At 36.9% G+C, this 23,148-nt stretch overlaps 1 protein-coding gene across 2 annotated transcripts; it reads left to right on the plus strand.

Annotated features, from left to right (window-relative positions):
• Positions 1-12,577: 12,577 nt before the first annotated feature.
• Positions 12,578-22,851, plus strand: LOC110799051 (patatin-like protein 1). 2 transcript variants are annotated; one of them, XM_022004250.2, is made up of 7 exons: positions 12,578-12,829; positions 12,956-13,137; positions 13,626-13,818; positions 15,383-15,544; positions 17,236-17,538; positions 20,611-20,786; positions 22,468-22,851. In XM_022004250.2, exons 1-7 carry the CDS (start codon positions 12,689-12,691, stop codon positions 22,532-22,534), a joined length of 1,224 nt encoding a protein of 407 aa, XP_021859942.1. In that variant the 5' UTR covers positions 12,578-12,688; the 3' UTR covers positions 22,535-22,851. The 2 variants fall into 2 exon arrangements, with proteins under 2 accessions (XP_021859942.1, XP_021859943.1); XM_022004251.2 differs by having other exon boundaries at positions 13,632-13,818.
• The last annotated feature ends 297 nt before the right edge of the window (positions 22,852-23,148 follow it).

Genomic DNA, 23,148 nt, shown 5'->3' on the forward strand with positions numbered 1-23,148 from the left:
TCTGGCAACCTGCAAAACAAGAATATTCCCTCTGATGTTTAAGTAAGTATAAGCTAGAAAGAGAAGTAATTTGTAGAGAGAAGGCAGAGTAAAAATAGTTTTTGGTTGGTGGGAATGAATTGATTGCCCCTTACCATGGGATCTGAGCCTTTTATAAGGCTAGGGTTTCTCGGGAAGTGATCCCTCAACCCTATCTGTGGGATGCGTGCCTCCCTGGGGATTTGAGACACGTGTCCTTTGGCTGTCAATCTTGGGCCTTTTATAAACTGGGCCAGAGATCATGGGCGTTCCCAATTAGGGTCGTGCCTTTATGTTGCTTGAACACCAAGGTCCAGGCCTACTTCATGGGCTTGATCCATGGGTCAGTGAAGCTGGCTTGGTTGGATATTAGGACTTCGTTGGGCTTGGTGGTGGAAGAAATTAGGCCCACATCATTTGCCCCTCATGAGGGGTGAAAACGGACGTTAGTTTTCACTGCTCTTGGGTTGTCCAGTAAAGCAACGACGCGTGGCAGGGGTAATCATTTCTTACCCCTCTATAAATAAGTGACAAGTTTGAGTGAATTTCCCCCTCATTTTTAGTGATCATTGGAGAGCCATAGGAGATGGCGATTTCCGGCGTCCAGCATCCACCAGGAGACACTGTAGCACCACCGTAATCCTCAAGGTCCTGTTCTTGCAGTTCTTCCTCGAATTTCTTTGGAAATCTTCTTTTTGATCTACCAGGTAACATCTATTTTGGATAAACTTGTTTGTTGATTTCGGTTATTCCTTGTTCCCTTTCCTTGTCAATGTTTTGAGGGCCTCGTCAAAACTGAGGGCGGCGACCTGTATTTTGACGCTTTACTCTTCAAGTTATGCCCCTCGTCTTGAGCCAATTCTTCAGCCTGTGCAGGATATCATGGTGCGAATAGAGGACGAGACACATTTCGAAGGGGAATATTCTTCCCCCATGGAGGAGGATGCCCCCATAAACGAGCGCGCCGACGGTGCGCCAGCGGGCCCTTCAGGTGGAGAAGAAGGTCACCTCCACCCTAGTGAGATTTTCCCACTTCAGCCGTGGCTGACTTTTCTCACTGCCCAGGGAGCGGATTATGGGGCGTCCCTAAATCTGGGTTCTGAGTACAAGTTTTGTATGCCGGCTGGCATGGACTGCACCAGCTTTGGATTAGTAGAAGGGGAATTCGCCGTGTACAGCTCCTTTCTGAAACTCGGCATGAGGTTTCCTCCTCACCCTTTTGTTGTGGAGTTGTTGGACGGCTTCAACATTGGTCTGAACCAAATGTCTCCCAACTCCTGGGCTGGCGTTTTTGGCTATATTGCCCGATGTGAGCTTGAGGGTATTACTCCCTCATTCCCAGCATTCCTGAGGATAGCCTCCATGTCTCAGGTTCCCAAGTCCGCGGAAGGCTGGCTGATTCTCACTTACAAGGGCGCTTATCGGACGGTGATGGGCAAGGCGTCCAAGTGGCATCACTGGAGGAAGAAGTGGGTGGTTATCAAAACAACCAACTTGGAGATGTGTGACCGGATGAGACGTTGGACGCTTAAGCCCAATTTTGTTGGAAAAAGCGGCTCCTTTCCTCCAGTTTCCCCCGTTCTCTGGAAACGGATCTTGTCCTTGTTTAGGGCCAAGCCGCTCATAGTTAAGACCAAGACGGCTTATATACCCGAGGGGTGGTTGCCTCATTTGGATCAACTGGGCGATCCCGTTTTCCTCTCGGCTGTGGCCTTGTGTCCGTATATGCCGAGAGGTAATGTATTGTTTTTCAGATCTTTCGCTGTTTTATTAATGCTTTACTCTGTGCTAACGTCTTTCTTTGATTTTCAGACGAGGCTATGGAGAAGCTGGATGATGCATCCAAAGGCCGCGTGGATATGCCGTCCTGGTTGGCAAAGGTACTTGACGCCAGCACTTCTGAGGCTTTGCAGCGTCAGAAGGCGGCTGAGTAAGCTGCCCCAGGGCAGGTGGTTCATCATCCTCCTACTGAGGAGAAGAAGGTATTGTTCAAGCCTTCCTAAACATGTGATTTCCTTCAATGTTTGCAACTTACGTGTCTTTGTTTCTTCAGAATTCGAGGAAGACGGCCTCGGATGCGGCACCTTCTTCTAAGCGCAGGGCTGGCGGCACAGGAAAACCCGTCTTCAAGTCAACAACCTCGAAGGCGTCCAAGGTGTCCGCTGCGCCTCAGACTGCATCCGCTTCTCCTTGTTCTCAAAAAGTTGAGGCGGCGGTCGATCCTCTTGCGGGGATTCCTGAAGCCGTCCGCCGTAACATTCCTCCGAGGACGGCGGAGAGAGCTAGGAGTTCTGGGGGTAAGTTTTACTCCAACATCGTAACCACTTGCCGTTCATCGTCTAGCAGTTCTATAGTCTCTCCCAGAGATTCTAAGGTCGTTGTTTTTCCAATAGAAATACTTGTAATACCTCGTATTTTTCTATAATTATAAATATATTTTATTATATTTATAAAGCATTTCGTTGTATTTTTATAAATTAATTTCATTTAATGAGAATTAAATGCGCTTTTATTTTAATTAATTTAAATATGAATTATTTCGAAAACCGTATTTTATTAAATAAATTCAAGGAATTTATTTAATCGGGAATTGTTGGGTCGTAGTTCAAAAACGAATTTAATAAACTTAAAGCCCGATCGTTTTGTTTTAATTAAACCCAACAAAGCTTGCAAGGAATTTAATGAACTAAGCCCGAAAGCAAGCCCAACTCAAAATTACCCTAACCTAGCCCACAAAGGAGAGGAATCTATAAATAAGACCTCATGTCAAACCCTCACAACCAAAAATTCTGAAATCTCTCTCTCTCTCCTCTCCCTCTTTCCTTGCGGCACACTCAACCCGCACTCCCTCTTCTTCGTGCGCCCTTGCTTGTAGCGCAAGCCAGTCTCTCGCCCGTCTCTCTCGCCCTCTCTCGCTCTTTTCGCTCTCCCTTTTCTCTTTCTCTTTTTTCTTTTTGCTTGGGGTTTCTCCCCAACATAAATCCTTCAAAAAAAATTTATTTGGGCTAAAAGGTAGATGGTTGTGGTCTTTGAGTCACGAGGTGAGACTGAGTGAGCCTCGTTTGGTAGGCCTACAGTGGACCTTTAATTGTAGTAGGCCTAGGGTGGACCTTTAATTTTAGTAGGCCTAGGGTGGACCTTTAAATTGTCTTACTTTGCAAGCGTATTTATTCGTTTCTTAAAATGTGCAAATAGCGTAGATTCAAAATGTTGTTTTTACTTTATTGAAATTTAACGAAAGAATTACATCGAAAATAAGTTTTTTACAGTTTTCCGGATTTAATTGGAAGTTCTGATTTAGACTCGAACTTTCACTAATTTTTCTGATTATAACCCGTGTAGGAATATAAGGAGGTGGCCTAGACTCAAAATAATGACGTGGCGTAAGCCTATAATACTTGACCAAGCGACTCTCAGACTTAGGCTAATTGGACCATAACTTTCGTTGGTTGACACTTTAGATTTTAACCCTTGGGTGTTCATTTGTCATGCGCCATTTTGCTTAATGTTGGCAAGGTAGTTAGTTGGGGAGATCGAATTTTCATTTTTGCAAGGCTAGAATCATTAGTGCGGCTTCCCTCTTAGTGTGTATTGCTTTACCCCGATGGTAGCCTTATGGCATGCCGATTTGAGTATTTTCATGGTTCGTCATGTTGCATTCATGGAAAATCTTTTAGTCCGTACTTAGTAGTATTTCAAGGAGCGAGTGGCTCGAGAGGACTATGATAGTCGTGACCCAATGTGATCATAAGCCTTGAGGCCATTAATAATTTTTTTGCCAATGGTATTGATACCTTAGGTTCGCTTTGGGGGTTGTGCGACTATGGAGGAATGATTTTCAGAATGTGATTGTTTCCATTTTGCAAATACTTGAATTACATAATATATTCTTTTTATTGGTGAGAGAGAGTATTGGGGTCGTAGATTCTTAGCAAGGGATGACAATTACATATGGGTGCTTATTGATTTAAATGTTAGGAAGGGAGACTCAACATGGTTTAACCTTTTAACTTGCAGAACGACACCAAGCATTAGGACCGATTCTATGGATAAGACAACTAAGACTTAGGATTTAGATTGTACTTTGGCATAGCCTAGTCTAGACTCGGATTTATTTTTTATTCGAACATTATTTTTCCTTGAAGACTCTATTTGAACATTATTTTTTTAATACTTTGCCCATGTGACATTCAAGGTTATTTAATTAGCATGCTCGGTTTTGGTGCCGAACATTATCGTCATAGGAGGCCTAACAACGACACAAAGAGTTGTTTTTTTTTTACAAGTCGCTTTTAGAATCGAGTGCCTTTTCATACGCCCTCGCAGCAATTTTCACGAATTTTCTTTTACTGCTACTTATACTTTATGCGCAGGCACCGAGGCTGTTGTGCCTGACCAAAAGGCCAGGCAGCAACTTCAGCGCCCAGCGATGGGCGTGAAAAATATTGGCGCCCAGCCAGGGGCGTTGAAAATGCGTCCCTGGCTGGTGCTCGTTTTCTTGTTTGCGTATATTTTTTGTTTATGCGACTTTGATTTTGCGTGCTTTCCTAATAACGTCCTTTACGCGTTACAGCGTTTTGTGGGATTCGTTACGGGCCATCCCGAGCGTCGCTTATTTTTGTGGCGATCGTTCGGGTTTGCGTAACACGTATTTTGGTATAACTCTTTGGCCAATTGGTTTATGAATGTTTGGGCAATTTTTAAGGTCGTTGGTTTTCTAGCATTATTTGTCACACACAATCACGTATTTCGCTACACATAACTAACATTACATCATGAGGCAAGATAATAATATGTCATGTAGTTTATGATAGGCTTCTATGGGTAGTATTTGCGCCGGCTTGGTACCGCTTCTATCGCAGATCCAACACATGCCTCGGTCGAGGTAGTGCCTTCAACAGACGAATTTCGCCCAAGAGGCCAATCACGATGTAAGCCAAGGGGGCATGCACCAATGAGAGGGACCTAGTGGGCGAGCGATTGGGTTTGGGACGGGTGTACTACTAGCGAAAAGTGCCGAGTGGAAAACATTCGAAGCGTATGCACCCCCCGGTTGGCGATGGGTATCCTTAGTCCCAACTCCCGAGATGAAACATCCAAGGGAGCCAAGATTCGTTATGCGGTTTTGTCCGTTCACATTAATATGCTGATTTTCAGGTCGTCCCAACTTGATGGGGAAATAAACGCGGGGTAGGATCGTTTCACCCTTTGGCTATTTTGGATTACCTACGAGCACGAGTATTTCCTTCACTATCCCCAGTGGAGTCGCCACTGTGAGGGGGTCGAAAAAACATAAGGCTAATGCGTGACCTCGTCCCTCGTGGGTGTGACGTTTCTTTTGTCAAATCAAGTGTAATTGGATTTCCTGTGAGTTTACACCCAATTGACTAGTAATATAGGAGTCGCCATTCAGTTTTTAACGACAATGAGAAAAACTGACAAAACCCGGTTATCGTGACATAAAGGGAGTGCAATTATGTTTGACCACGACGGCCATAGGTTCCCTTGTGATCCCTGGTGTGGGGATCTCTCAACATACACCCGCAAGGTAGAGATTGAGGGTTCGGGGGACTGTAACTACTGAGAGGAGTACTCGCTCTTCGATAACTCCAGAGGCAGGAAATCCTTACTAGCTCAGCATAAATAATTGAAGGGACATGCGTTAACTATTAAACTAATCTGAGTTGATTTTAACAATATGCAACACATAATACTAGATCGATCGCGATTATCTGATTTAGATTGATTTAAGGGACCTAGCATGATGGTTCAATTTCCCAAAATATTATCTTTATTAGGCGTGATAGAACAATTAGATTTAATAGTTTAACAATTTATAAAAGGGCGAGGGAAGCAATTAAATCATGCGAAGGGACACATTACGACGCACCCTTGAGAGGTGCGTCACGGTTCTCAGAAAACCAACCACTTTGGCTTTGCTATTTCTCCTTTTATTTAACGAATCTCAAGTTTCGAGGCTTAATTCTTCAGCTACAAGGGACATGATACGTTCTGTTCGATTTTTGGATCGATTGCGACAGAACGCGGGATCAATTTCGCAGCGTGAGGCTTAGGCTTAGGGGTTGGAGTCAATACTCAGAATATGAATTGTGTGTTCTGTTCACGTCGAATTTGGGGCTGTATTTATAGAAAAGAGTTCGTGGAAAGATAGAATTTTAGAGCACTAATCCAAGAAGAATTAGGAGAGAACACGTACCCAGGTAATTTCAGCGCCCAGGGCTGGGCGTTAAAGATTTTGGCGCCCAGCTCTGGGCGTTGAAAATGGGATCCAGGCAATTTCAGCGCCCTGGGCTGGGCGTTGAAAATGATGTTTGGGCCGAGTTCTTTGTCAGATTTGGACTCTTAGAATCCGGAGTGTTTGAGACTTATCCGAGTCTTTTAGTACGTATTAACTTTATGACGGAATGCGTCTGGGCCCGTTACAAACTCTAGGTTCGTTAGGATTTTAATCAATACGTAACTCTTATTTTTGAATTATACTAGGAATAGGATTCCTCTTGCAAATTCTATCTCTTTTAGGATTTATGTTGGAGTGCAACACCTAATTCTGACAGGTTTCTATCTTTTATGACTTGCCACTTTTAGCAACTACCCGTTACGGCAGTTACTATTTTTAGCAGGTTTCTATAAATAGCAGGTTCGGGTGAAATGAAAAGGGTGATCGAGATTCGTTATTTTATAGGAGATTATAGGAGATGCATTGCCAAGTGGAGATTTATGTTCTCATCATCGAACCTTCCCTTTCGGGAATGGGGACAAAAGTAGGTGTCTACACAGTGCTGTGTGTGCGCGCGCTGTGTCTCGCCTGTGCCCAGCGCCTCTCGCCTGCCCCTTGCGCGCACGCTGTGTGCGTGCGTGTGTCTTGATGTGCCCAGCGCCCTCGTCGCCTGCCTCGTCCCTTGCGCGCGCGCTCCCGTGCTGTGGTGCGTTGCGTCGCTGCTGCTATTATTGTTGTTGTCGTGTGTGTTGGTCGGCACACACACACACGCTTAATTAATCGTTGTGTGTGTGTGTGTTGATCAATTGTTTAATCAATTTTTTTTTTCAAAAATATTAATTTTCAGTGTTAAATCGATTTAATTATTGTGATTAGTTTAATTATTGGATTGTTTAGATTAATTAAAACGGTTATGAACGTATTGGGTTAGTAGTATGTTTTAATTAAAGAAATTGGTTTTGATGTTTGAAATTATAATTTTCAGATTATATATGTTTATAAAGTGTGGATTTTTGAAGTCAAAACATGCTTTTCGGATTAAACTATTGCTAGGGTTTTGGTTTCAAATTGATTGAGCAATTGATTTACATAATTTAATGACAATTTAAATTATGGGAATCAATCTAAATTTTCAAAATGTTTATAAGCTTTAAAAGGTTGGTTTTAAGGGTTTTAAAGCTAAAAAGTCAATGTTTTTATGCTAGGACTTGAGTTGACTATTTGAGACTTTTAAATTACCAATTAATGAATGAATTTTAATTAAACTAAGGGTTTTAGTTTCTTAAATAGTTTCTGGAAATTTAGTAAACGTGGATAATAATTTAGTTCTCTTATTTTGTTTTATAGGAGTTGATTTCTAGTGAGTCGTGATTCGCACAGTGGCTCCCGTACTTAGGTATTCCAGGTACGTACAAGACTAGGGTGACGACCCATCCCTTGAGGACTTTGTGAAGTGTATTGAATGCGAATCATGTGAATTTATATGTTGTTATGAATTCATGTTTGGTGATTGGGAATGATTATGTTGTTATGAATTCATGTTTAATATTGAGAACGAGCATGTTATTCTTATTGTTGAATCTATGTGATCGAGCATGTTATAAATTGAATTATGATTTATAGATTCTATTGAACTATCATGTTATGGACTTTTATAATCGTTGAATTATGTCAAGCATGTTGTTCAAGTTGGTTTGCATGTATGAGTAGTGCGCATGCAAGTTGTTATTATTATTATGCTATAGTACAGGATGTCTAGCATAATTATTGAGCCAGTCGAATATTGCCAGTGAGCAATATATATATTCTACCAAAGGGGTAGAATATGTTAGAGAGTCTATGTGAATTGAATTAAGGACAATTCGTGCTAAGGGCACACCGCGCTTGTTAATAGGCAATGTCGGGTTATCTCAAACATTGTTTTTGAGAAGGAACAATGGGAGTAATTTCACTTGAGTCTATGTTTGATCACAAGTCCTAAAGAAGTAAAATATTAAAGAGTCATTGTTGATTTGTTTAATTGTTCAATTGTTTGTATGTTGTGTTGAGTAGAGTCTTGAGTCGCCTTGAACATAATGTACTAATTAACGTAAAGTGTAACTCAAAGAGCTTCAAAACTCTTGGAACGTATATACCTTGAGTATGAACAATGGGGGGAGTCTTGCCGGAAAACTTGTACTCCTAGAATGATACAAGACGTTGTTTCATTCTCTTTTATGCCGTTGTGCATTGGAATTCCTGTCGGTATGGCCCGACTGTCGGTAGTAGCCCGACTTATTTTGGTGTATGGTTGGCTCCCATCACCCTTTTCTTTCCTTTTGAGGATACCTTACTTTACCCGTTCGAAGCTACTTTTTATTAAACTGTGAGTCAAGAGTCGTTTCATGTGTCGAGTCTTGTCTCCATGTTTACTTGTTTATTATATGGCTTTTGCATGTGGATTATTTAATTTGTCGAGTGAAGCATGTTAGGATAGAATGTTATTCTAGCTTGTTCGTACTCAGCTTTTGCTGACTTCGTGCTTCATGTCTTCTGGTCATGGCCTTTGCCTTAATGAACCTACGATGATCCATCAATTGCATTTGCGTTGTTGGGGAGTAGATTTTCAATAAAGCAGGTTTGTAGAGATAACTTGCGGGAGAAGTTATCATGGGATTCGAGTTGAGAGTTCATTTCTTCCGTACTTTATAAACTCTATTTTTATTATAGTCATGACTAATATTACTATTTCAGTTAATGGATTTCAAATGGTTTGTTTTAGTTTGGGCCTCAACGGTTCCAACTTGTCTTAATAACCATTAACTATTTATTTACTGTGTTTGAAAGTTAGTTAATTCCGCTGCGTAATTCTGGTAAATAGCCTTAGCCGTTATCACGGTGGCGGTAATATCTTGGTAATTCCTGTGTTTTAAGTTGTAAAATGTTTTATAAAAGCAAGGAATTATTAGGGTGTTACAATACCCGACCCTCAAAAAGCCATTGATGCTGAACTGGATCAGATCGCTTCTTCAGGCGGGTTTACTTGTCAGGATCGGAGGCGGATAATGGGTCTAATGCGCAATGCTATTCCTCCAAAGTAAGCTGATACCCTCCCCGAGGCGGCCGAGAATCAACTTGCCGCCATGCAATCCTCTGCACTAGATGTAAGTCTTATTTTTTATTATTCTTCTTCTTTTTATGTTATATCTTTGATAATTACTCTGCTGTTTTGCATAGATGTTTATTCTGATGGATTCGCTGAAGAAGTGGCGTACTGCTCTGGTGCATGAAGAGGCTAGACACCGTCTTCTTGTTAGTCAGTGCGACGATCAGCATTTTGCCGAGCTGGAAGAGCTTCGTCTCAACAGGCAGGGGGAAATCGATGCTGTGACCAAGTCCCTATCCTCCCAACTTGCTGAGAATAAGCACCGTCTTGAACCGATTGATCATAACTTCTCTCAGATTGAAGATCTTTCTGGGAAGATTAAGGAGAAAGAGACTGAGTTTTCTCATCTTGAGACTCGGTTTGAGGAGTTGGAAGCACAGTTGGAGGCGGCTCGTAAGGAGGAGGCCACGTCGAAGGGTGTGCTTAACCAATCAGCCGTGTTGGGTGAGAAGTCGATCCGAGGGGGCATGGAGCTCGCCTGGACTGTCGAGTTCGGCAGTCAACGCCCCTTCAGCTGGTTCGAGAAGTTCCTCAATTATCAGGTTGAGGTGGAGAAGGCCCAGAAAGAAGGACGCGCTCCCCCTGAGTTTGTTCCTAGCGATGATGATGAATGAGGCATTCTAGGTGCCTTGTATTTATTTTGGGTTTGTTTTTGTGACGCCCTGCTTAATGGCACTATGTGCGTAATTTTGTAATTATGACTGATTTATTGGAATGACTAGGCGTCTTTTGAACGTTTTTGTTCTTAGCTTTTGTCGTTTCTGTTTATTTTGATTAATTCATCATATATGGCTGACGACCCCAAAATCAAGGGCTTCAACCCCCAAAACCTCCTCAATACTGCGCGTTTTCAATGCTTGCAAATCAGATGATGGACCTCGAGGTTTACCTTTTCCATTTCCATGCTTGTTGCTGTGAGATTTCGAGCCAGATTTTCCTACCATGGCTACGGTGCACGTTAGGCTAACATGCACCGAGAGAAAACTTGAGGAGAAAGTCTCCTCTCTCTCTCTTTTATCTCAACATAATATATATTCACATGAGTTTGATATGCAAGCGCAGGAGTATATAATTTGTCTCTTATTAATTCCGACGCGTTAGGTAATTGCGCTCCCCTTGTGACATGTGACGAGGGTTTTTATGTTCAACTAGCTTTTGAACCCGTTCACAGGACGGGCGGTTGTATAGTGGTTGTTCAGATGTCTTTTGAAGTTTTAATTAGTGAGTACTTCTGATTTTTGGTAATATATGAATAGAGGTGTAATTTGAAGGTTGGAAAAATATAAAAATTATATGTTGAATAAATATTGGATGTTAAAGGGGTGGAGTGGAAAAGACTAATGAATATATTAGACTATTAATAACTTGATGTTGAATAAGGAAAATAGAGTGGAAGAGGTATTAGAAGTTGTAAATCACAGAAACAATAAAAAAAAATTGAAAGAAAAACAAAACAAAATGATGGATGAAAGGAGAGATGTCACATGACTTCTAATAATGAGATGTCACATGACTTCAAATAATCTATGGTGTTCCTTTTTAAATACTAGGTATAGACTAGGTATAGACTAGGTATAGATTTTATCATAACCTTTCATGATACAATATACTTCGTATTATCGTATCTAATTCGTACGAATATAATTGCTACATAATTTAATTTCTTAATTAGAAAAAGAATTTGACAATAAAGTAAAACTGGAAAAGTTAAGTAAAATTAATACGGAGTAGGATCTTACGCCTAATATATATTTCTCCTAACTAGCTGATAAATTGGTCTTGTTTTACTCATCACTGACCTTATCCTAACACTTATAAAGCCTTGAACTTCTATTACTATTCACCCAATAGTGCACTTTTATTTTGCCCTTATTTTGTGCCTTAATATTTTTTTTGTCTTATTCTTATCAATAGTGTTGGGATAATTATACTCTTGGTCATATTGCTACCATTTGTCTCCTTTTTTTTCTCTTTTGCCTTCTTTTTCTTTTGCCTTTTTTTCTTTCTTTTGCCTTGTCTTCTCCCTTTTGCTGACAACCCAATAACCCTTCCATCGAATTTCTCCCGTCACTCTATCTAACCTATCTTTTCTCCGCCCTCTCGTCTCTCCTATCAATGTTGCTTGTGGAATGCTACAATATCAATGACACAAATATTGTAAACATATGTATGATTTCATATTATTAATTACATGCAAATCGAACTTTAGCATTGCGTTTCTAGCAATATATTTAATGTAAATTTGTAAATTTCAGTATTTTACGTAACATTTCTGCAAATAAATTTGTATACCTTAGGGGATCGTGCGCGCTAGCGCACGGTCCAACAACTAGTTGAATAAAATCATAAAATGGTATTGTGTTTTGTTTTAATTTTTTTTTTAATGTTATCGGAATGTTGATCAAATAGCATAGAATCTTAAAATTAAAACGTTTAAGATTTAGTCGAAGTGAGTACCATAATTGCATACGTGCTTCAACGTGTTGTTGATTAAGGTAACAGCTCTGAATGAACCAAGTCTAATTCATTCTTCCTATTATTTTATTTTTGGATAAATTATAAAACCATAATATAGTTAATTAGTCAACTGTTAAATTGCTCAAGTGAAATTAGTATTAGCTTAGCTCTAGACTCTAGTCAGATCCTCAAGTAGTACAAATTAAAGACGACACTGGGTCAGCCCTGGGCACGACCAAACAAGAAAAAGCACGATACGATACGGCCTGGAGAAGCAGTAAAACACAACTCGACACGGGCACGAAGTTGTTGGATGAATCGGGCCATATTTTTTCCGAAATACATTATAAGACAAGACATATTAAATTGAGTAAAATTAGTGTCGGATACGAAGGCATGACACACACAAGGGCAACCGCCTCTTTATATATTTTACGCCGACATAGTCAAACACAAAAAAAGTGGACTTAACCAGGCTCGACACGTAACACAACCCAACACGACACACAACCAATCATTAAGTAGTATTTTAATATATCTTCTAAATTTATATTCGATCCGTATTAATCTATAAATTTTATTAAAATAATATGCGTTTACGTACACTCATGCCATTACCATTAGGGGTTAGAACACTCATCCCATTATCATTACTCATTAAGGGGTAGAAGTCAATTATGTTTTCTATATATAACTTCTACATCTACACATGCAAATATGCAATACGTATTTTCTTATATGTACATTTGTATAACTTCGATTTATCAATTATCATTTTCTCCCTACACCTAAAATCAAAACACATTTAATTAATTAACACCAAAAAGAAAATGGAGGGAATTACGAGCAACACCCTTAGCCATAAACCTCCAAATCGCGGTAATCTCATAACAATTCTGAGTATAGATGGTGGAGGCATTAGGGGAATCATCCCGGCAGTCATGCTTGAGTTCCTAGAATCACAACTTCAGGTGCGTATTACGTAAATTAAATAGAATTATGAATTTAATTATGATTGTAATTAATTAATAAATGTACGTAAAGTTTAAGTTTAGAAATTAATTGAAACATGTTATTATATGCTTCACTAATAACAGAAGTTAGATGGTGAAGAAGCAAGGTTGGCTGATTATTTTGATGTCATAGCTGGAACGAGCACCGGTGGCCTCATAGCCGCCATGTTAGCCGCTCCTAACGAGAAAAACCGGCCACTTTGTGCCGCCAAGGAGTTAACTCCTTTTTATCTTGATCATAGCCCTAAGATCTTCCAACAACCAAGGTATGTATTGTATATATACAAACTTTTATATAAGACAGTCTTACATTAAAGACCACGTACCTTAGTGTTATGTAATTAGTTATGCAATGTAATCAATTAGTTAAGTACTGAAACTAATTAGTTAAGAATGAAATTAATTAGTTAAGCACGTGAACTAACTAGTTCACCAAGGAAACCAATTAGTTAAACAATCAAAGTGGTATTCAGTAAGACGATCTTACACAAAAGTTGCAGCGTATTGTATGAGTAATGTGATTAACATCATTAACATAAAAACAGCTACGATAAGGAAAGTGCTACTGAGATGCATGCATTCTAGGACGTAAGTTTACGATATTTAGGATAATACAATTATTAGGAAACTATCCAAAAAATAATGTGACATACGCCTTAGATTGTATTTCAGTAGAACTTTCAATTCCATATGTAATGTAACTTTTCTTCTTGTAACATAAATTGATCTGTGGTTTGTGATTAATGTGTTGGAGTTGTAGCGGGCTATTCGGGTCAATTGGAACTCTAGTGAAGGTACTAAACGGGCCAAAATATGATGGGAAGTACCTTCACAAGATATTGAGAGGACTACTAGGAGAAACAAGGTTGCATCAAGCGTTGACTAATGTGGTTATTCCCACTTTTGACATCAAGAATCTTCAGCCTGTTCTCTTTTCTTCTTTTATGGTATGTTGTTGTTCAATTCTTCGTATTATAGTTCTTATACTTCACACTTGAATTCCAAAAAATAAGTTACTCCGTATAATTTCTCATTTACATTAAGGAATAAGGAGTAACTAACACTATATTCACGTCACGTGAAGCGTGGCTAAAATGTGTGGGAAAAAAAAATAATGGGTAGTATTATACATTTATCTTATACGGTGTAATCATGAATGATGGTATATTCAGAGGCGGAGATAGGGGGGCGGGTGGGGGCAGCCAACCCCCCCTCCCCAATAATTTTAAAAAAATATTAATATATAGTATTCCATAATAAATATTAAAATATATCACTAAATGATACTTGTCTCAATGGTATTTCTTATTTAATACGGAGTAACTCATTAATCTAGGGTTCGAAGCCTCATACAATACACTTTCTTTTTAGTTTTATTTTTTTCCCTCGCCCCCCCCCCCCCCCCCTATTTTTAGTTCCGTTGTTTTTCTCGCCCCCCCCCCCCCCCCAACGTAGAATTCCTGGCTCCCCCACTGCCCACAGCCCACTGGGTACATTCCAATCACGTTTACCTCAAGTAGGAATGGCAATGGTTAGGATTTCGGTAGGGTCTAGCAATATCCGGACATTCTATATCTCCGTTTCAAAAATGATCTTTACACTTTACGTTTTATGTTGTTTCATAATGTTCTCTACACTTTGCTTCATTCTATTTCTTTTGGACATGAAAATTTATTATTTTACCCCACATGCAACATTTACAATTTTTCACTCACTTTCTCTTACATTATTTGTTTTTTCTTACACCCACTCACCTTTTTACCCATCGATCTACCATATTTTATTATATCCACCCACCTTTTTTCTTTTTTGTCTTTGTGCAAATAATAACCGTAAAGATCAACGGAGGTAGTACCGTAATAGACCTTAATATTTTTGACCTATACACATATCCTACCCTTTGGTCTAAAACTACAAGACTTTACCCATACATATGAATTTGATAGGGTATAGGTAGGGTCTAAGCCGAGTCTAGATCGGGAAGGGGTCTAGCAATACTCGGACCCTAATTTAGAAACTGATCCTTGGGTCGCCAATTTCTTTTCGTAAATTTTACTGGCTTCTTTTTTATCTGCATTTATATGTAATAGGCAGAGGATAATACAAGACCAACAATGAATTTGATATTTTAAAACAAGTCTCCAAAAATCATCTTTGTCTTTCCTTAAACACATTAAAATTTAAAATACTAAACTCATAAATAAAAAATAAAAAAAAAAAAAAATCAAGTTCTCAACTACGTACACAAAGTCAATGTTAGAGGTTTAGAGATTTAGTAACGTCGGATGTCCGTTAAGAGTAGTATTTCTTTAAGATTTAGTAACGTCGGATCTTGTGAATTTCTTTAAGATTTTGCTTTATTTTTATATTTAAACGAGTTTAATTTAATTTTAATAAGATTTTGGATCCGTTGTCATCCCTAATCTCAAGTTTATGAAAAGTAAAAGTCAACCTCAATTTATACATCGAGTACATGCTCATCCAAATACTTCTTATTATGATATGATGTAGGTCCCAGTTGCCAGAGAATTGGACGCTTTGATGTCTGACATTTGCATAGGCACGTCTGCCGCTCCAACGTTATTACCGGCGCATTATTTTGAGAACAAAGATGATCAGGGCAATATTATTGAATTCAACCTCATTGATGGTGGTGTTGCTGCCAATAACCCCGTACGTTTCTTTTCTTATTCCATTCTTTATTTTGTATTATATGTTTCGATAATGATTTTAAAATCTTTATTATATAAGTAAAGAGATAAGTTTAATTTAGTAAATATATTTTTGGTGTCTCTCTTGGATTATTAAAATACCCTTCACACTTATGCAATAGAGAATATAATGAAAACCTACTCAATAGGAAAAACTCAAAAAAACATTTTAATCAAGGAAAATTTGTCAGAAAAGATCTTTTAAAACACAAAAATGGTGACAAATGACCTTTAAAAAAAAGTTGTGACAAAGGGCCCAATTCGATATTTTTGTTATGAGTACGGACCAAATGCTATTTTCCAGTGGTCAACGCCAATCATTCCCTCCAATCCCCCCCCCCTACCCTATTTGACCCAACTAACTTACTGGGATTTCAAAAAAATCGATCTACTGCATCGCCATTTTCTTCCTCCTTCAATCCACGAATTTCTTCCTGCAGTTCAAATCAACCAAATTCGAGCAACCGTTTTGCTTTTCGTGCAATTTGGTACAAGGTAACAGTAAAAGCCCTAATTTTTTGCTCAATTTTTTTTAATTTTTTTACTCTTGAAATTAGGGTTATTGAAAATGACAAATCAATTTTGGGTGAAAATCAAGCGAAATGACAGAGGAGAGAGAATTCATACCTTAATGAATGATGAGATACTTTACATTCGACTTTAACAACCCTTGTTCATTGAATTCTGGCGGGAGCAATGAATTACCATTGCTGATGTAGAGGAAGGAGAAGCAGCAGAGCATCGAGGAGATAGAAAAACAAAGTTTTTTTTTTTTTTAAGGTTAATGGGTAGTTGGGTCATATAAGGGGAGGTATCGGAGGGAATGCTGTAAAAAATTTAGTTAAAAAATGAACATGTGTCGGTCAACGCCGGAAAATTGGCGTTGACCACCGAAAAATAGCGTTTGGTCCTTATTCACAACAAAAATATCGAATTGGGCCATTTGTCACAACTTTTTTTTAAAAAGGTCATTTGTCACAATTTTTGTGTTTTAAAAGGTCATTTCTAACAAATTTTCCTTTAATCAATCTAGCTTCTTAAATAAACTCTTACCATTTTAATCAATCTGTTTATATGCGTTCGACTTTATCTAACTTATATGTTTCTTATACTCGCACGCATCGCATTTATATTACTTCATATCGATATATATTTTAGTCATGCATGTGAGGGTCATGATAGATTCGTATCAATATATATTTTCTAATTTTTTTTATATATTTTTACTTGCACACGATTTGAGATATTAAGAGTCAAAGTAACGGTTAGAGGAGTAAAATTCAACCATTGTGTAATATTTTCGAAACAGAGGAAATATATTTTTTACATGCTATTTTAGCTTTAAATGTAATAACACAATCTGTTTCTTATATTTGCACGCATCCGTTGTTGTAATATGTACTACTAGTCATATATGCACGATGTCACGGTCTGAGTGTTTTGACACCGGATCGTGCGGCGCGCCCTTACCGCCCCATAGACAAGAGCGCGCCGCATGATCCGGTTTCAAACACTCAGACCGTGACATCGTGCATATAAGACTAGTAGTACATATTACAACATCGGAGTGTTTAATTAACAAGTTGATTGTTCATAATTAAATCAATGAAAACTGGAAATTCATTACATTAATTTGGCAACATATATATACAGACTCTAGTTGCAATAACTGAAGTTACAAAACAAGTAGTGAAGCACAACCCGAATTACTTCCCGATAAAGCCCACGGATCGTGAAAGGTTGTTGGTAATATCGCTAGGGACTGGATCCGACAAGATAGACCGGAAATACAATGCTAAGAGCGCATCAAAATGGGGAATAGTATCATGGTTATTTGAGGATGGTTCAACTCCATTACTTGATGCTTACAATCAAGCTAAAGCTGATATGGTCGATTTCCATAACTCCGTGGCTTTTGAAGCTTATCGTTCCCTTGATAATTACCTTCGCATTCAAGTAAGTTTCTTACCTATATACTCCGTATTATCTATGTTTTAAAATGATCATGATACTATATGTTTTAATACGTTTCATACAATCCCACTTGCATGGACCCGGTCCACGCTATAATTAGCATGGACCAGGGTATTTTTGTAAATTAGCAGTGGTGGATCAGGAATATTTCACGTGACCTAATCCACCTCCTTTCCCTTCTTTCTCTCCCTTCCCACCACACCACCCCTCCCATTTTCTCTCTCCTCCCTTTCCCAATGGATTTCGAAGAGCACTAGTCTATCTACAACGACGATTTTGATGATTATGATGACAATGAGCCTCTCAATGGTGGTGATTCCGATTCTTTTTCCGACGAAAATTCTACCATCGTCGGAGAAGGGCAGTCGGATGTTGCGACAAGGTTGTCTATGAGGTTGGTTGAATCGATTTTTCGTGTATAAAAAACACTGCGAAAGTGCAACCGGATGTTGAGTCAAGGATGTTTCTAAGGAAGTTGAAGCTTGAGTTGAATTTTGGTGGATAGTAATCCTTATGGGATGAAGAAAAACCAGAAAAATATGATACTCGAGCAACACCATTTTCATTTACAAACAACTAAGAAGTAATTATTTAATGGTGGAAGTCCAAGTACTCGGCACAAGCTAACCTTAATTCTCCCCAAAATCAGTTTAGTTCCCATAATGATTCTTGCTTTAACTAGGTCATTTTGGTGGACAATCTCAATTACTATTTCATCAACAATTTAATTGCTTAATTATGTATACACAAAGATATTTTATATATCGCATAGAAATAGTTACTTGTTTTATACTTCCTCCGTTTCAAAAAGATCTTTACACTTACTATTTGCACGGACTCCGGTGCAATGTTTGACCGTTCATATATCCAATTATGTATGGAAAAAAATTATAAAAAATTAATATTCTCAAAATGAATAACGAGACAAATCTAACAAGATCTTACATGTAACATTTCGATGTATATAATAGTGGGAATTTACGGTCAAAGTTTTCATACTTTGGACACATTTTCCAAACCGTAAAGAACTTTCTGAAACGGAGGTAGTATCATTTAGTAACTCTTTATATTATATAGTTACTATTATATATCATATAGTTAATGTTATCAAATAGGGTAATTACATATATTAAAAATAAGAGTAATTATATATTCATTTTTGCATACAAAAAGAGTAAATTATAGAAACTATATCTTCAGAATAGTAACTATGAAAAAAAAATATAACCATTTCGATACGAATAACTATTCTGTTCAAAGAGCAACTATATAGAAAAGTAATCTTAACTGTAGAACACTTACTATATTATAAAATGAACAATATGATATAGATGCTTTAAAGGTCATATAGTAACTATATCTTCATAATAATAACTATGAAAAAAAATATAGTCATTTAGATAAGAATAACTATTTTATCCAAAGAGTAACTATATGTTATGTAACGTAGCTATATCTTCATAATAGTAACTATTAAAAAATAATAATATAGGCATTTTGATAATAATAACTAGTCTATTCAAAGAGTGACTATATCATATAGAAAAAGAATTTTAACCGTAGAACAATTTTAAACAGTGACCGAACCCGAAAGTGACCGAACCGATTCAACCCGAACCCGAAAGTAATTTTTTACAACCCGACCCGACCCGACCGACCCGTTTGACAGGTCTAATTGTACACATATAGTAACCATTAAAATTACATAGTACCTCTTTAAACCATATAATTACTGTATTACTCATATAGTTACTATTTACAATCGTGAACTCACTGATCGAATTCGCGAAGTGAAAACGATATTTCGGTAAAACACAAACATTAATTTCTTCAAAACAACAAATATTAAAAATAGACTTAAAATTCTTTAAAAAACAACAAACCGAGATGTGATCTCTAAAAATTCTTGCGAAGATTTGTAGGCGAGGGCAAATTCTTCGATTCGATTTCGGCAACGACGAACCTCCTTCTTGATCTACTACTTCCTCCAATTTTTCTTCATCTAATAGATGCAATTATAAGAATTATAAGATAATTACGAAAAAAATCGAACAAAACCTAGAAATTTGGGCTAAATTTTGAAAAGCATAGAGAGAAAATGAAGAGAGAGAAAATGAAAGAGAATTTACAGAATGTAGATCTGAAATTTTGAAAAATAAAAAAGTTTAAAACGTATATAAAGTGGGTTAGACACAAATTGCATTGAAACTCTACAAAACACATAGTAACTCTTTAAAACACATAGTAACTCTTTAAAACACATAGTTACTGTAATACGCATATAGTTACTATTTAAAATCACAAAATAACTGTCACGTGACAGTTACATATGTTGCCCATACAAATTACTCCGTTGCCCTGGTCCACGCTAAGTTAGCATGGACCAGGTTTATATTAGTGTAAATACGTTTCATAATGCTCTTTATATTGTGTTTTAAAATGATCGTTGTACTTTCTGTTTTAGTACTCCCTTTGTCCCAAATTAGTTGTTACACTTTCTTTTTTCATCCGTCCCAGATTAGTGGTTACACTTCTAAATTAGGAGAGACCCCACAATTATTATATTATCTCTCTCTTCCCACTAATTTTTTTTTTGTCCCCACACCCTCTCTCATTCAATTAAAAAAATATCCGACTAACTCCTATCACATTTACTTTTTCAATAAAATAACAATTGATAACCAAACAACCAATTATCACCTAAAACTTTGTGCAAAGACAAATGTAACAACTAATCTGGGACGGAGGGAGTACTATTTTTTGACATAAAAATTTACTATATTACCCCTTTTACATCACAACATTTATAATTTTCCATTCAATCTTTTTTCTTACGTTCACCCACTTTTATACACACGTATCTTACTTTATTAACATTTTATTATATCCACCCACCTTTTTCTACGCCCTTCTTCTTTTTCCTTAATATTTGTGTAAATAGTAATCATAAAGCTAAATTATAAAACGGGGATAGTATAGTGTAAAAGTCAAATTGTTGCGAAATGAATCATTCTTAATTACATAATCTATATTCTATGTGATTCTATATTGCAGGATGATACATTAACAGGACAATCGGCAACAGCGGATGCAGCAACCAAGGAGAATTTGGAAAATCTAGTGAAAATAGGAAAATCACTCTTGAAAAAACCAGTTTCGAGGATTGATTTTGATACAGGCATTTATCAACCTATTCCTAATGGTGGAACCAATGAGGAGGCCTTGATACGGTACGTACATTGCATAAACATATTAGTATAATCTAGCTTTAGCTTCACGAGGCTAAGCTAATAAAAATATATAAAATTCATATGATACTGCCCTTAATATAACGGTACATGATAACAAAGACTATTTTATTCGAAAGTAAGTACTTCCTCTGTTCTTATTTACATGACACAATTGAGTTTTGGACACTATTCACACAAGCTCCTTTGACCTTCTTTTGTGGTTTATACTTAAGAAAAAACATAGTCGTGTGGGTCTTATTAGATTCGTCTCATTAAATAATTTTTAAATATCAACTTTTTTAATTTTTTTATCCATAATTGAAGATATTAACGTTTGAAATCATGCATTGACAAACGTGCCAAAATAATTGTGTCATTTAAAAAAGAACAGAGGAAGTACATGATAACAAAGACTAGCTATTTTATCCGAAAATATAACTATTTAATTAATTATAATTAATTAAATTGAACATAACTATTTGATATACTGTAATGATTAATGAAAAGATACAATCATTTGGTAAGAAGTTGGTCTAACATATACTCCTACCCCCCATGCTTTAAATAGACTTTATTAATAGTTGGGTACGTTGATGGAATTGTGAAAAGACAAAAATGATAGGACTAAGGCCCTGTTTGGTTAGGAGCTGTTAGATGATAGCTGGTTTGACTAGCTGTTAGCTGTTAACTGTTTGCATTGGCTGATTTGACTAGCTGGTTGCATTAGCTGTTTGTGTAAAAGTGTTTGGTAAATTAGCTGATAGCTGTTAGATGTTTAATATGTAAAATGACCATTAAGGACATTGACATACTATGTTTTTTATTAACATTAGACAAATATTTTTATTGTGTTAATTTTTTCTCTTTATATTTTTCTAATAAACATTGACTAAATAAAATAATTTTTTTTAAAAATTATTCTTTTTTTTTTTTTTTAATAATATGTATTTTTCAAATAGATAAATATTACTAATAAAATTTTAAGCATCATTGCAATATACTTCAATTGCTTCAAAGTACTAATATAAAATTTATTACAACAAAAAACGAATTTAGTAAATATGGTGAAATGAAAAAAAGTGTGAGTAATGTTTTTAGGAGAAAAATATGTAGGGTAAGGTTGATAGTGGTTGTAATAATAGGCAATAGTAGGACAAAATAGTCATTTTCATCCACTTTCTCAAACCTCTAATTGCAAAAAGCTCCTATATTGAGCTTTTTCAAAATTAGCTTTTTCACCACAACTCTCTTCCAATCCTCTTCTAACCAAACACTCCCAATTAGCTTTTTCTAAAGGTCAAAACTCTAATTCACCCCAAAAAGCTTTTTTCCCTCAAACCTTTCCTAACCAAACACCCCATAAGTTTAATTTATGTGAGAGTAAAAGTTATGATCGCATGAGCATATTTATAATTGAACAATCTTTTAAGGACTGGCCAAAATGGCAAATGGGGTAAACAAAAAGGGTCAGAGAAAGTATTACCGTCACATATAAGTTTTTCGAATAAAAGTGATTACTCATTTACTTGTATAAGAAAGCACTATGAACATACAATCAATCAACTAGAGATTATGAATTACGGCTTATTATTTATTGGTAAAATTTATCAATATATATATGCATGTCTTAGTTTTCCCTACGTATTTCCTCATTAACTTACTAATAAAGTCCATACTACAGCTTTGCGAAAATACTTTCCGAGGAAAGGAGAACGCGCGAACAACCTGGGACGGACCAAAAAGAGTGATCAATTTATCACTGATTATCAACGTTCTTGTTGGATATTAATTTACTAAGCTATTTGTTGATTATACGTACATAAACTCGTTTCATTAAATTATGAATAAGTTTAATTTGTCGATCAAACCAAACAAATTTCACAAGTTCTGTAATACTATGTAGTAATACGTACGTACATGATTGTGTGCGAGTACTCATTTAATTTATTTATTTTTGTTGATAGATACGTAAGAGTATAATTAGGAGGCCCTCCTCTTAAAGAGTACACCTAATTTATCAATGCGTATTAAATATTAATATTAAATTGATTCTTCAATATGATAATCCAACAAGTTCATACTTCATGAGTTCATTCTTTGTTACGGGTACTATTCTACTGAATTTCTTTGACTCTAGTCTCTACTGCAAAACTGTCAAATCCTCTCTTATTGGCTAGCTAGATTACGGAGTATATTCATAGCGTGGCCAAGAAGAAGTACATTATTTAATACTTCCTCCATTTCTATATAGTTGCAACACTTACCTAAAATAGAAATGTCACAATAGTTGCAACACACCTAAAATGGAAATATTTTTTTACCTAAAGTTACAATTTTACACCTAAAATGAAGTAAGTAATGT

The sequence above is a fragment of the Spinacia oleracea genome, chromosome 3 (assembly GCF_020520425.1).
Source record: "Spinacia oleracea cultivar Varoflay chromosome 3, BTI_SOV_V1, whole genome shotgun sequence".
In the NCBI taxonomy this organism is placed as follows: domain Eukaryota; kingdom Viridiplantae; phylum Streptophyta; class Magnoliopsida; order Caryophyllales; family Amaranthaceae; genus Spinacia; species Spinacia oleracea.

Bases quoted from the DNA above. Each gene is read 5' to 3' on its own strand.
- LOC110799051 (XM_022004250.2), top strand. From the start codon at position 12,689: ATGGAGGGAATTACGAGCAACACCCTTAGCCATAAACCTCCAAATCGC. The intron at 17,539-20,610 runs GTAAGTTTCTTA...TCTATATTGCAG, and splicing joins ATAATTACCTTCGCATTCAA to GATGATACATTAACAGGACA. The intron at 20,787-22,467 runs GTACGTACATTG...TCCATACTACAG, and splicing joins AATGAGGAGGCCTTGATACG to CTTTGCGAAAATACTTTCCG.